The 15,000-nt window shown below is 44.9% G+C and overlaps 1 protein-coding gene across 1 annotated transcript in view; it reads right to left on the bottom strand.

Annotated features, from left to right (window-relative positions):
* The window catches only part of LOC143290743 (uncharacterized), a 100,934-nt gene that overhangs the window by 2,167 nt on the left and 83,767 nt on the right, over positions 1-15,000 (bottom strand). Inside the window, exons 11-13 of the mRNA XM_076600258.1 lie at positions 10,224-10,457; positions 7,651-7,780; positions 4,240-4,586 (exon numbers count right to left, since the gene is read on the bottom strand). Coding sequence (XP_076456373.1) covers positions 4,240-4,586; positions 7,651-7,780; positions 10,224-10,457 — 711 coding nt within the window. The remainder of the gene's footprint in view (positions 1-4,239; positions 4,587-7,650; positions 7,781-10,223; positions 10,458-15,000) is intronic.

Genomic DNA, 15,000 nt, shown 5'->3' with positions numbered 1-15,000 from the left:
CGCACACACACACACACGCACGCACGCGCGCGCAAGAGTTGTTTATCATCTCATCCGAGTGACTAGACGCTGAGTTCAATTTTCCGGTCAAACCTAGGTGAAATAGTGTGAGAAGGATTCGAACCCTGATCCTAACGGACAGTACACACTGTACTGGCAGATAAGCGTAAATCTGTACGATTGAACGTGGGGTGGGGATGGGGGGTTATTGCAATCCACGAACGCAAAGACAAAAGAAGGAAGCAACTTCCATGCCCTGCTCTCATGGTGACCTCAGTTTCGATACCCCTCCACTTCCGTGCTTGGGGTTGAGTCCTGTCAATGTCGTCAGTGTCGGCAGATTCATGGGTGGCTGTTGTTTGAGGGACGTGGTGGCGGTCTCCACTCTGGGAGGGACGCTCACTCAGTCTGGCTCCGCGACTAAGCCATTATTGTCGTTAGTAGGGGGCTTAGTAGGTGGTGTCCTAAGTACGTTAAAACAGAACAGGCACCACTGAACACCACCGAAGTGACTCAGCAGCAGTGCAGGGTCTCGTCTAGTGTGTGGCCTCCTGGCGACCTAACATCGATGGTTCCCTGTGGACTGCTGACGCTGGAACTGCGACGGACGAACCCGGGTGTGGCCGTGTATGGGGGAATCTAAATGAGCGGCGTGGGAGTAATGCCACTGAAACGGTGCAGATGATGGGGCAGCAAAAAAAAAAAAAAAAAAAAAAAAGGAAGCAAAAGAGACATCAAAAACAAACAACCAACGACCAAAGACAGACTGAAGGAATCAACAGAACTAACGTCCACAGACAGTCTGTAAACAACACTAACACTGAAGACACCAAAAGAACCAACACTGAAGACGTCAACAGAACCAACACTGGAAGACGTCAACAGAACCAACACATTAACAGAACTAACACATCAACAGAACCAATACTGGAAGACATCAACAGAACCAACACTGGAAGACATCAACAGAAAAAAACACTGAAGACGTCAACAGAACCAACACTGGAAGACATCAACAGAACCAACACTGAAGACGTCAACAGAACCAACACATCAACAGAACCAACACTGAAGACGTCAACAGAACCAACACTGGAAGACATCAACAGAACCAACACTGGAAGACGTCAACAGAACCAACACTGGAAGACGTCAACAGAACCAACACTGGAAGACATCAACAGAACCAACACTGGAAGACATCAACAGAACCAACACTGGAAGACATCAACTGAACCAACACTGGAAGACGTCAACAGAACCAACACTGGAAGACATCAACAGAACCAACACTGAAGACATCAACAGAACCAACACTGAAGACATCAACAGAACCAACACTGGAAGACGTCAACAGAACCAACACTGGAAGACATCAATAGAACCAACACTGGAAGACGTCAACAGAACCAACACACCAACAGAACCAACACTGGAAGACATCAACAGAACCAACACTGGAAGACGTCAACAGAACCAACACTGGAAGACATCAACAGAACCAACACTGGAAGACATCAACTGAACCAACACTGGAAGACATGAACAGAACCAAGAAGACATCAACAGAACCAACACTGAAGACATCAACAGAACCAACACTGGAAGACATCAACAGAACCAACACTGGAAGACGTCAACAGAACCAACACACCAACAGAACCAACACTGGAAGACGTCAACAGAACCAACACTGGAAGACGTCAACAGAACCAACACTGGAAGACATCAACAGAACCAACACTGGAAGACGTCAACAGAACCAACACACCAACAGAACCAACACTGGAAGACGTCAACAGAACCAACACTGAAGACGTCAACAGAACCAACACTGGAAGACGTCAACAGAACCAACACACCAACAGAACCAACACTGGAAGACATCAATAGAACCAACACTGGAAGACGTCAACAGAACCAACACTGGAAGACGTCAACAGAACCAACACTGGAAGACATTTAACAGAACCAGCACTGAAGGTATCAACAGAACTAACATCCACAGCCAGACTGAAGACATCAACAGAACTAACGCTGAAGACATCAACAGAACTAACATCCACAGACAGACTGAAGACATCAACAGAACTAACATCCACAGACAGACTGAAGACATCAACAGAACTAACGCTGAAGACATCAACAGAACTAACATCCACAGACAGACTGAAATGAACAGAACTAACATCCACAGACAGACTGAAGGCATCAACAGAAATAACTCTGAAGGCATCAGCAGAACTAACATCCACAGACAGACTGAAGACATCAACAGAACTAACATCCACAGACAGACTGAAGACATCAACAGAACTAACGCTGAAGACATCAACAGAACTAACATCCACAGACAGACTGAAGACATCAACAGAACTAACGCTGAAGACATCAACAGAACTAACATCCACAGACAGACTGAAGACATCAACAGAACTAACGCTGAAGACATCAACAGAACTAACATCCACAGACAGACTGAAGACATCAACAGAACTAACGCTGAAGGCATCAACAGAACTAACTTCCACAGACAGACTGAAGACATCAACAGAACTAACATCCACAGACAGACTGAAGGCATCAACAGAACTAACGCTGAAGACATCAACAGAACTAACATCCACAGATAGACTGAAGACATCAACAGAACTAACATCCACAGACAGACTGAAGGCATCAACAGAACTAACATCCACAGACAGACTGAAGGCATCAACAGAACTAACATCCACAGACAGACTGAAGGCATCAACAGAACTAACATCCACAGACAGACTGAAGACATCAACAGAACTAACATCCACAGACAGACTGAAGACATCAACAGAACTAACATCCACAGACAGACTGAAGACATCAACAGAACTAACGCTGAAGACATCAACAGAACTAACATCCACAGACAGACTGAAGACATCAACAGAACTAACATCCACAGACAGACTGAAGACATCAACAGAACTAACATCCACAGACAGACTGAAGACATCAACAGAACTAACATCCACAGACAGACTGAAGACATCAACAGAACTAACGCTGAAGACATCAACAGAACTAACATCCACAGACAGACTGAAATGAACAGAACTAACATCCACAGACAGACTGAAGGCATCAACAGAAATAACTCTGAAGGCATCAGCAGAACTAACATCCACAGATAGACTGAAGACATCAACAGAACTAACATCCACAGACAGACTGAAGACATCAACAGAACTAACGCTGAAGACATCAACAGAACTAACATCCACAGACAGACTGAAGACATCAACAGAACTAACGCTGAAGACATCAACAGAACTAACATCCACAGACAGACTGAAGACATCAACAGAACTAACGCTGAAGACATCAACAGAACTAACATCCACAGACAGACTGAAGACATCAACAGAACTAACGCTGAAGGCATCAACAGAACTAACTTCCACAGACAGACTGAAGACATCAACAGAACTAACATCCACAGACAGACTGAAGGCATCAACAGAACTAACGCTGAAGACATCAACAGAACTAACATCCACAGATAGACTGAAGACATCAACAGAACTAACATCCACAGACAGACTGAAGGCATCAACAGAACTAACATCCACAGACAGACTGAAGGCATCAACAGAACTAACATCCACAGACAGACTGAAGGCATCAACAGAACTAACATCCACAGACAGACTGAAGACATCAACAGAACTAACATCCACAGACAGACTGAAGACATCAACAGAACTAACATCCACAGACAGACTGAAGACATCAACAGAACTAACGCTGAAGACATCAACAGAACTAACATCCACAGACAGACTGAAGACATCAACAGAACTAACATCCACAGACAGACTGAAGACATCAACAGAACTAACATCCACAGACAGACTGAAGACATCAACAGAACTAACATCCACAGACAGACTGAAGACATCAACAGAACTAACGCTGAAGACATCAACAGAACTAACATCCACAGACAGACTGAAGACATCAACAGAACTAATGCTGAAGACATCAACAGAACTAACATCCACAGACAGACTGAAGGCATCAACAGAACTAACACTGAAGGCATCAACAGAGCTAACATCCACAGACAGACTGAAGACATCAACAGAACTAACGCTGAAGGCATCAACAGACCTGACGTCCACAGACAAGTCTGAAGACACCAACAGAATTAACGTCCACAGACAAACCGACGCAGACAGACAGACAGACAGACAGACTAACCTCTGATGGGAGGCTGGGCAGGCACTTTGTAAGGGTCCGTGGTGGCCTGGGTCTGGCTATTACCGGGCTGGTTGTTGCTGTTGCTGGCACCACCACCACCACCACCACCACCACCCCCAGCGGCGGCGTTGGTGTGGTGGCCGTGGTAGTGGCCATGGCCGTGGTGGTGGCCGTGATGGTGGTTGTGGTGGTGGTGGTGGTGGTGGGGGCCCTCCGAGGAGGCCGGGGAGGTGGAGGAGCGCTTGTGGTGGTTGCGGCCCAGCCTGTCCCGGCGAGAACCCCACGCCTCCTTGATCCACTCGTGCTGCAGGGCCTCCTCGGGGCTCATGCGGAGGTTGGGGTCCCACCTGAGCAGGTGGACGTGGGGTGTATTGTATTGTATTGTATTGTATTGTATTGCATTGTATTGTATTGAGGTTGGGGTCCCACCTGATAAGGCGGAGGTGGGGTGTATTGTATTGTATTGTATTGTACTGTATTGTATTGTATTGAGGTTGGGGTCCGACCTGAGCAGGCGGAGGTGGGGTGTATTGTATTGTATTGAGGTTGGGGTCCCACCTGATAAGGCGGAGGTGGGGTGTATTGTATTGTATTGTATTGTATTGAGGTTGGGGTCCCACCTGATAAGGCGGAGGTGGGGTGTATTGTATTGTATTGAGGTTGGGGTCCCACCTGATAAGGCGGAGGTGGGGTGTATTGTATTGTATTGTATTGTATTGAGGTTGGGGTCCGACCTGAGCAGGCGGAGGTGGGGTGTATTGTATTGTATTGAGGTTGGGGTCCCACCTGATAAGGCGGAGGTGGGGTGTATTGTATTGTATTGTATTGTATTGAGGTTGGGGTCCGACCTGAGCAGGCGGAGGTGGGGTGTATTGTATTGTATTGAGGTTGGGGTCCCACCTGATAAGGCGGAGGTGGGGTGTATTGTATTGTATCGTATTGTATTGAGGTTGGGGTCCGACCTGAGCAGGCGGAGGTGGGGTGTATTGTATTGTATTGAGGTTGGGGTCCCACCTGATAAGGCGGAGGTGGGGTGTATTGTATTGTATCGTATTGTATTGAGGTTGGGGTCCGACCTGAGCAGGCGGAGGTGGGGTGTATTGTATTGTATTGAGGTTGGGGTCCCACCTGATAAGGCGGAGGTGGGGTGTATTGTATTGTATTGTATTGTATTGAGGTTGGGGTCCCACCTGAGCAGGCGGAGGTGGGGGGGGGGGGGTGTATTGTATTGTATTGAGGTTGGGGTCCCACCTGAGCAGGCGGAGGTGGGGTGTATTGTATTGTATTGTACTGTATTGTATTGTATTGAGGTTAGGGTCCCACCTGAGAAGGTGGAGGTGGTGGTGGGGTGTGTTGTATTGTATTGTATTGTATTGTATTCTATTGCATTGTATTGTATTGTATTGAACTGAGGTTGGGGTCCCACCTGATAAAGCGGGGGTGGGGGGTGGGGGGGGGGTGGGGGGCGGGGCGCGTATTGCATTGTATTGTATTGTATTGCATTGCATTGTATTGTATTGTATTTGTATTACTCTTTTTTTTATCACAACAGATTTCTCTGTGTGAAATTCGGGCTACTCTCCCAGGCCAGAGGAGAGCGCGTCGCTACACTGAGAGCGCCACCCATTTTTTTTTTTTTTTTTGTTTTTTTGTCCCCCCCCATCGAAGTGGATTTTTCTGCAGAACTTTGCCAGGGACAACCCTTTTGTTGTCGTGGAGTTTTTTTTTGTTTGTTTTTTTTTGTTTTTTTTTTGCTTTTGTTGTCGTGGAGTTTTTTTTTTTTGTTTTTTCCCGTGCGCTGAGTGGGGTTGTGGGTCACACGTGTAGGATAGTAAAGAGTGAGAGACTCCTTCTTCTTCTTTGTTCGTGGGCTGCAATTCCCACGTTCACTCGTATATACGCGAATGGGCTTTTACGTGTATGACCGTTTTTACCCCCGCCATGTAGGCAGCCATACTCCGCTTTCGGGGGTGTGCATGCCGGGTATGTACTTGTTTCCATAACCCACCGAACGCTGACATGGATTACAGGATCTTTAACGTGCGTATTTGATCTTTTGCTTGCGTATACACACGAAGGGGGTTCAGGCACTAAGCAGGTCTGCACATATGTTGACCTGGGAGATCGGAAAAAATCTCCACCCTTTACCCACCAGGCGCCGTCACCGAGATTCGAACCCGGGACCCTCAGATTGAAAGTCCAACGCTTTAACCATTCGGCTATTGCGCCCGTCAAGAGGGAGACTCACACTCTATAAAGTATTTTAATGTCAGGCTTCGGGCTCATAATGATTTATGAGCAGACGACACGTGCTGTGTACGAGGGAATGTCTGTTGGTTTTTTTGGTTTTTTTTGGTGAGTTTTTTCTTTGCTTTTTTTTTTTTAGCTTGCATCCACACATTCATTGCTTTGTGAACATAACTAGTTAGACAGCTTAATTAAAACAGATATAGTAATGAGAGCAAGAGAGAGAGACAGACAGACAGACACAGACAGACAGATGTACAGAGACAGACAGACAGAGACAGAGAGACAAAGCGACAGAGGTTGTGGAGTGGTCACGAGTGGTTCAATTCATATGTAAGTTGGACGGGTACGATAGCCAAGTGGTTAAAGCGTTGGACTTTCAATCTGAGGGTCCCGGGTTCGAATCTCGGTAACGGCGCCCGGTGGGTGGAGATTTTTCCGATCTCCCAAGTCAACATATGAACAGACCTGCTTGTGCCTGAACCCCCTTCGTGTGCATACGCAAGCAGAAGGTCTAATACGCACGTTAAAGATCCTGTAATCCATGTCAGCGTTCGGTGGGTTATGGAAACAAGAATAAACTCAGCATGCACACCCCAGAAAACGGAGTATGGCTGCCTACATGGCGGGTGTAAAAACGTTCATACACGCAAAAGCCCTCTCGTGCACATACGAGTGAACAGGCGAGTTGCAGCCAACGAATGGAGAAGATTATTACATAAATCGTAATTTTTTGTCTTGCATGTAAAGCGGTCTTGAGCTCTTAAGGCGCTGTACAAATGTACATTAGTAGTAGTGTAGTAGTAGTGGTAGTAGCAGCAGCAGCAGTAATAGCAGTAGTAGTAGTAGCAGTAGTAATAGTAGCAGCAGTAGCAGTAGCAGCAGCAGATAGATATATACATAGCTAGATAGATACATAAATACGCGCGCACGCGTACGCATGTGTTTACTTGCGTGCGTGCGTGTGTGCGTGAGTGCGTACGTGTGCGTATGTGTGTGTGTGTGTGTGCGTGCGTACGTGTGCGTATGTATGCGTGCGTGTGTGTTTGTGTGTGTGTGTGTGTGTGTGTGTGTGTGTGAGTGTGTGTGTGTTTGTTTGTGTGTGTGTGTGTGTGTGTGTGTGTGTGTGTGTGTGTGCGCGTGTGTGTGTGTGGCATGACTCACTCCAGACATCTTCTGACGAAATCGAGGAAATTGGCGTCACTGGTCTTGAGCGCTTGCTGCAAGTCTTTGCTGTTGACTCGTCGCTTTTTGCCCTTGCTGTTAGTTATGCAGCGTGGGTTGCCCTTGGAGTCTGAAAAATGACGTCATTAGCTAGCCTCACATTTGACGTCATCGGATATCATCTTTGAAGCCGATTGCTCTCAAACAACTCATCTACCTATCTTTAAGGCAAATCTTAAAAACTTATCTCTTTAAATCGGATATCATCTTTGAAGCCTATTGCTCTCAAACAACTCATCTACCTATCTTTAAGGCAAATCTTAAAAACTTATCTCTTTAAATCGGTTATCATCTTTGAAGCCCATTGTTCTCAGACAAACAACTCATCTATCTACCTTTAAAGCAAAATCTAAAAAAAAAAAACACAACTGATCTCTTTCAAACAAATACTTGTCATAACTCAAATAGAACTGTTGTCCCAGGTTCATGGCAATGTGAGTGTGTGTGTGTGATGGGTGAGTAGAGAGAATGGGGGTGGGTAGATGGATGGTGGTGGTGTGGTTTCCTGTGTCATTCAATGAGGTTTCACACACACACACACACACACACACACACACACTGAAATGTGTTCCGTTCTTTCCGGTCGTTAAGAATAAAATTCTGAAAACAAAAATGAAAGGCCCCCATACAGCCTTGTGTTGTATTATACTGTATTGCAGTGTAGTGTATGGCATTGCACTGTATTGGGGGCGTTGGGGGGGAGGGGGAGGGGAGGTGGGGGGGAGGGGGAGGGGAGTGGGGGGGAGGGGACATTACAAACAAAAACTAGTCAAGAACAATCTAGAAATGACTGCAGCTCTGCGCTCAGCATAAACATGAATGACATAGCAAAACGTGTGTGTGTGTGTGTGTGTGTGTGTGTGTGTGTGTGTGTGTGTGTGTGTGTGTGCGCGCGCGCGCGCGCGTGTGCTTATGTTTCTGTGTATGTGTTTGTGTCTGTGACTTTATATATTGTCACTAAAAACCATAAAATGATTCATGTGTTTGATTGTGTAATGAACTATGTATGCATGTATATATATATATATATATATATATATATATATATATATATATATATATATCAACATAATCACTTATATCTGTTATTGTTTATGTTCACATTTTTTCCCATCTATTCTGAATGTCATAATGAATTTTTATATATATATATAAGAAAACGGTGGTCGACCCAAGAAAGTCCGGGAAAAAAAAAGAAGTCAAGAACAATACCCACCACCCACACCTACCCACCCACAGTGTACCCCAAACCAAACCCCCCTACCCCCAGACCAAAGACCTCCCCTATCAAAGACAAGTCTCATCATCCGCGTGGCCCAAGAACATACTAAACCATCGCAAGGGGGACGGGGGTGGGGTGGGGGGGGGATGGGGGAGAGGGGCATTCCAAAAAAGAAAAACCAGTCAAGAACAACTACCCCCCGTCACACCCCCCCCCCTAACCGTAACCCAAACCACCTACCCCACACCAAAGACCCCTCCACCCCTCCATTTACCGAAGGGGGGTGGGGGGCATTCCAAAAAAGAAAAACCAGTCAAGAACAACTACCCCCGTCACACCCCCCCTACCCTAACCCAAACCACCTACCCCACACCAAAGACCTATCCACCCCTCCATTTACCGAAGGGGGGCGGGGGACAGTCCAAAAAAGAAAAACCAGTCAAGAACAACTACCCCCCGTCACACCCCCTACCCTAACCCAAACCACCTACCCCACACCAAAGACCTATCCACCCCTCCATTTACCGAAGGGGGGCGGGGGACAGTCCAAAAAAGAAAAACCAGTCAAGAACAACTACCCCCCGTCACACACCCCCTACCCCAACCCAAACCACCTACCCCACACCAAAGACCTATCCACCCCTCCATTTACCGAAGAGGGGGTGGGGGGCATTCCAAAAAAGAAAAACCAGTCAAGAACAACTACCCCCCGTCACACCCCTCCTACCCTAACCCAAACCACCTACCCCACACCAAAGACCCCTCCACCCCTCCATTTACCGAAGAAGACCCTCCTCCTCGTGGTTCAACCTCAAGGGGGTGTGGGTGGAGGTGGGGTGGGGGGACGTTCCAAAAGAAAACTAGTCAAAAACAACCCCCCGACCCCGTTACCCTAGAGCAAAGACCCCCCCCCCCAATCCCACCCATCCCACCCAACCCCCCCTTACTCAGCCGCCTATATTTTCTCCCCCTCCACTAGACCTTGAGTGGTGGTCTGGACGCTAGTCATTCGGATGAGACGATAAACCGAGGTCCCGTGTGCTAGCACGCACTTAGCGCACGTAAAAGAACCCACGGCAACAAAAGGGTTGTTCCTGGCAAAATTCTGTAGAAAAATCCACGTCAATATGAAAAACAAATAAAACTGTACGCAGGAAAAATACAAAAAAGAAAAAAGAAAAAAAAGGGGTGGCGCTGTCAGTATAGCGACGCGCTCTCCCTGGGGAAAGCAGCCCGAATTTCACACATAGAAATCTGTTGTGATAAAAAGAAATACAAAATACAGAAATACCGAAGAACAGCCTCCTCCTCGTAGCCTGGTCCAGAACAGAGGAGGGCGGAAGTCCCAGGATCTCCATGATGCAGGCCAGCTGCTCTACCTCGTTCTCCCCGGGGAAGAGCGGGTAGCCCGTGTACAGCTCGGCCAGGATGCAGCCGAAGCTCCACATGTCGATGGGCATGGAGTAAGGGAGGCCCAGGATCACCTCCGGGGACCGGTAGAAGCGGCTCTGGATGTAGGTGTACACTGGGTGGAAGGTGGGTAGTTGGTTTTTTTTTTTTTGTTTTTTTTTTTGGGGGGTGTGTGGGGTGTGGGGGTGATGGGGGGGGGGATGTGGGGTGTGTGTGTAGGGGGGTGTATGGTGGGTTGGGTTGGGTTTTTTTTGTTTGTTTGTTGTTTGGGGTTTTTTTTTGTTGTGTTTTTTTGGTGGGGATATGGGTGGGGCGTGTAGGCGGTATGGTGGTTGTGTGATGTTGTTTTTTTTTGGGGGGGGCGGGGGGAGGGGGGGGGGGTTGGGGAGGATGTGGGTGGGGCGGGTGGGGGAGGGTGGTGGAGATTAGGGGATGGTGGTGGTGGAAGAAGGGGTATGGTGGTGGGTGGTGGGGGTTGTGTTTGGGGAAAGTTTTGAGGGGATGATGGTGGGATGGTTTGGGAGACGGGTGGTGGTTGTGTGTGTGGGGAGGGGGTGGGGGGGTGGGGGTGGGGGTGGGGGGTCGTGAGGGCGGTAGGGTCGGTGATTGAGTAGGTTTTGAGGGAGGATGGTGGGAGTTTTTGGGGAGACGGGTGGGGGAGGGTGGTGATGGTGGAGGAGAAGGGTGGGGGGGGGGGAGGATGGTGGAAAGTTCGAGGAGACGGGTGGGGAGGGTGGTGGTGGTGGTCGGGTGATGGGGTGGATGGAGAAAGAAGGGTGGTTGGGGGTTGGGAGGACGGGGGGAAGGAAAAACAGAACATCGATGAGTATACTTGGTTGACAGCGGTTGAACAATTCAAAATAAAACGTGAACTTGTCCTCATCATCATCATCATAATCATAGTGACGATAACACTCCTCCTCCTCCTCCTACTACTCCTACTTCTTCTCCTCCTCCTACTACTCCTCCTCCTCTTACTACTACTACACCTCCTCATACTCCTTCTACTCCTCCTCCTCCTACTACTCCTGCAACTCTTACTACTACTACTACTACTACTACTCCAACTACTACTACTAATCCCCCTCCTCCTCCTACTACTCTACTTCTACTCCTCCTCCTACTACTCCTCCTCCTACTCCTACTACTCCTCGTCCTGCTACTACTACTCCTACTTCTACTCCTCCTGCTACTACTACTACTCCACATACTCCTCCTCCTACTACTACTCTTCTCCTCCTCCTCCTACTACTACTCCTCCTCCTCCTCCTACTACTACTCATACTTCTCCTCCTACTACTACTACTAGTCCTACTCCTTCTCCTCCTGCTACTCCCACTACCAAGGAAAAGAAGAAGAAGACTACTACAACTACTACTACTACTACTGGTAACAAGAAGAAGATGGAGAAGAAGAAGAAGAAGAGGAGGAGGAGGAGGAGGAGGAGGAGGAGGAGGATCAAGAAGAACAAAACAAGAACAGAAGAAAAGAAGTAAAGAAAGAACACAAGCAATAACAGGTACAGGTACAGAATTTGGGACTTTTTTTTTTTTAAATTAAAAAAAAAAAGTAAGCTTTTTTGGCTTTTCAACACCCCTTCTTAATATAGAAATAGTTAAAGGTTGCGTACATGCGTATGAATTTTTAAAAAAAATGTTCATTCATCAAAATCGAATGGTTTTATTAATGATTTAGAGTCATTGTCCAGAAGATTCTTGAACTGGTCAATAGTTTTAGCTGTTTTTGTTGAATTTTTCAGTGCATTCCATCCTTTAACTGCTCTAAAGCTAAAAGAAATCTTACGAATATTTGTTCTGCAAAATTTTGTGAAAAGGTTAGTATTTGAACTTCTGGTAACATGGAGTTTGTTAGTAGAAAAGAAGGTGCAGGGGTCAGTGTCAACCATTTTATTAATTATCTTGAATACTTCTCCATATCTTCGGTATTTTTATGAATGCAAGTTTAGTTGTCTCAAACGGTTTTGGTAGTCCAAATCTCTTAACTCTGGTATCAAGACCATTCTAACACAACAAACACATGTGGGCTCGTTCACACAACAAGGTCAAACAATTTTTGCTTCAATCTCCTCACAACATGAGACGACAACGAGAAAAGGTTTCGTTTCAAACGAAACCCACATGAGGATACATGAAAACAACAACAACAACAACAACAACAACAATATAGGTGGCAACACAGCTATCTGTTTTCACACACACAATCAGACAGACCCACGCGAACGAAATATCTTGAGATAAGACACACCCCTTCGCTCGCTCAATTGACTCCTTGAACATTCAGCAACTCAACAGGCATGCAAAAGTTTAAAAAACTAGAAAGAAACAAAGAAACAAAGACAGAAACAAAGACAGAAACAAAGGACACATAAAAGAAAAAAGAAAAGAAGCAAAAAGGAAAGAAAAACAAAAACAAAGGAAAGACGGAAGGAGAGAAATAAAGAAAAGAACAAAGAAAAAAAAAGAAGCAAAAAAAAAAAAAAAAAAAAAAAAAGAAGAAAAAAAAAGGAACAAGCCAGAAAGAAGGAAACAAAAGAAAGAAGGACTGAAAGAAAGAAAGAATAAAGGAGAAAGACCGAGATAAATAAGGAAAGAAAAAGAAAAAGTAGAAAAAAGAAAAGAAAAGAAAAGAAAAGAAAGAAAGAACGAAGAAAAAGAAAGAAAGAAAGAATGAAAAGGGATTGAGAGAAAGAACGAACAGAAAGACAGAAAGAAAATAGCTGCAATCTCTCTCTCTCTCTCTCTCTCTCTCTCTCTCTCTCTCTCTCTCTCTCTCTTACGAATCCATTTTATTCCCCCAAAATATTATATAAATCCATGCTTGTTTCGGTTATGTTTATTAATACATCATACGTAGTTTTGCTATGTATCTTTATAAAGCACTGCAATTAAGAGAGACACTCATTTCTTAGATTCACTGATAGTTTGTTGTGAATGACGTTGTATTGTTTATATTACCAATTGCAATGACACATGTAAAACTGTTATTACCCCCTATTCGTATGGGGCTATGGCCTTAATTGAATAAACCATCTTGAATCTCTCTCTCTCTCTCTCTCTCTCTCTGTGCCTCTCTCTCTCTCTCTTTTTCTCTCTCTCTAACTCTGTGTGTGTGTGTGTGTGTGTGTGTGTGTGTGTGTGTGAGCGCGTGCGTGCGTGCGTGTGTTTGTGTGTTTTTTGTGTTCCTTGTTTGTATTTCTTATTACTGCCACCTTTTTCGCTGTTGTGTGATATATCGGGTGTCCCCTCAAAAAAAAACAGTGAACCGCTTTTTGACAAGTATTTTCTCAGTGATATAGAAACCGAATTCATTGAAACTTTTCACACAGTAGCCTTAGGGTATCATCAACAATTCTACAAAATATCTAAAAGTTCGGACGCAAATTATGCGAGTACTGTCAAATTTAAATCAGTGTTCTTCACTTTAATGTTTATTCACATGGCGGCATTTGACACGATTGTTACCATTGTGGTTGTTGTCACTGTAGTCTATTCATATAGATGATTGTTGTTAATGTGGTTGCTATCACAATGGTATGTTCAGATGGTGTGATTTTAGATGATTATTACTGTGGCCGTTGTCACTACGGTCTATTTGCATAGTGTGAATTTAGATGATTGTTGTTGTTGTGGTCGTTGGCACGATGGTTTATTTACACAGTGTGATTATAGATGATTGTTATTATTTGTGGTCGTTGTAACGTGGATGGTATATTAACACAGTGTGGTTATAGCTGATTGTTATTATTTGTGGTCGATGTAACGTGGATGGTATATTATACAGTGTGATTATAGCTGATTGTTATTGTTTGTGGTAGTTGTAACGTAGATGGTATATTAACACAGTGTGATTATAGCTGATTGTTATTATTTGTGGTCATTGTAACTTGGTATATTAACACAGTGTGATTATAGCTGATTGTTATTATTTGTGGTCGTTGTAACTTGGGTGGTATATTAACACAGTGTGATTATAGCTGATTGTTCTTGCTTGTGGTCGTTGTAACTTGGATGGTATATTAACACAGTGTGATTATAGCTGATTGTTATTATTTGTGGTCGTTGTAACGTGGATGGTATATTAACACAGTGTGATTATAGCTGATTGTTCTTGTTTGTGGTCGTTGTAACGTGGATGGTATATTAACACTGTGATAAAAGCTGATTGTTATTATTTGTAGTCGTTGTAACGTGGATGGTATATTAACACAGTGTGATTATAGCTGATTGTCATTATTTGTGGTCGCTGTAACGTGGATGGTATATTAACAGTGATTATAGCTAATTGTTATTATTTGTGGTCGTTGTAACTTGGGTGGTATATTAACACACTGTGATTATAGCTGATTGTTCTTGCTTGTGGTCGTTGTAACTTGGATGGTATATTAACACAGTGTGGTTATAGCTGATTGTTATTATTTGTGGTCGATGTAACTTGGATGGTATATTAACACAGTGTGGTTATAGCTGATTGTTATTATTTGTGGTCGTTGTAACTTGGATGGTATATTAACACGGTGTGATTATAGCTGATTATTATTATTTGTGGTCGATGTAACTTGGATGGTATATTAACACAGTGTGGTTATAGCTGATTGTTATTGTGGTCGATGTAACTTGGATGGTATATTAACACAGTGT

This window comes from Babylonia areolata, chromosome 16 (genome assembly GCF_041734735.1).
Source record: "Babylonia areolata isolate BAREFJ2019XMU chromosome 16, ASM4173473v1, whole genome shotgun sequence".
In the NCBI taxonomy this organism is placed as follows: domain Eukaryota; kingdom Metazoa; phylum Mollusca; class Gastropoda; order Neogastropoda; family Buccinidae; genus Babylonia; species Babylonia areolata.
This window is presented reverse-complemented; position numbering and strand designations above follow the sequence as displayed.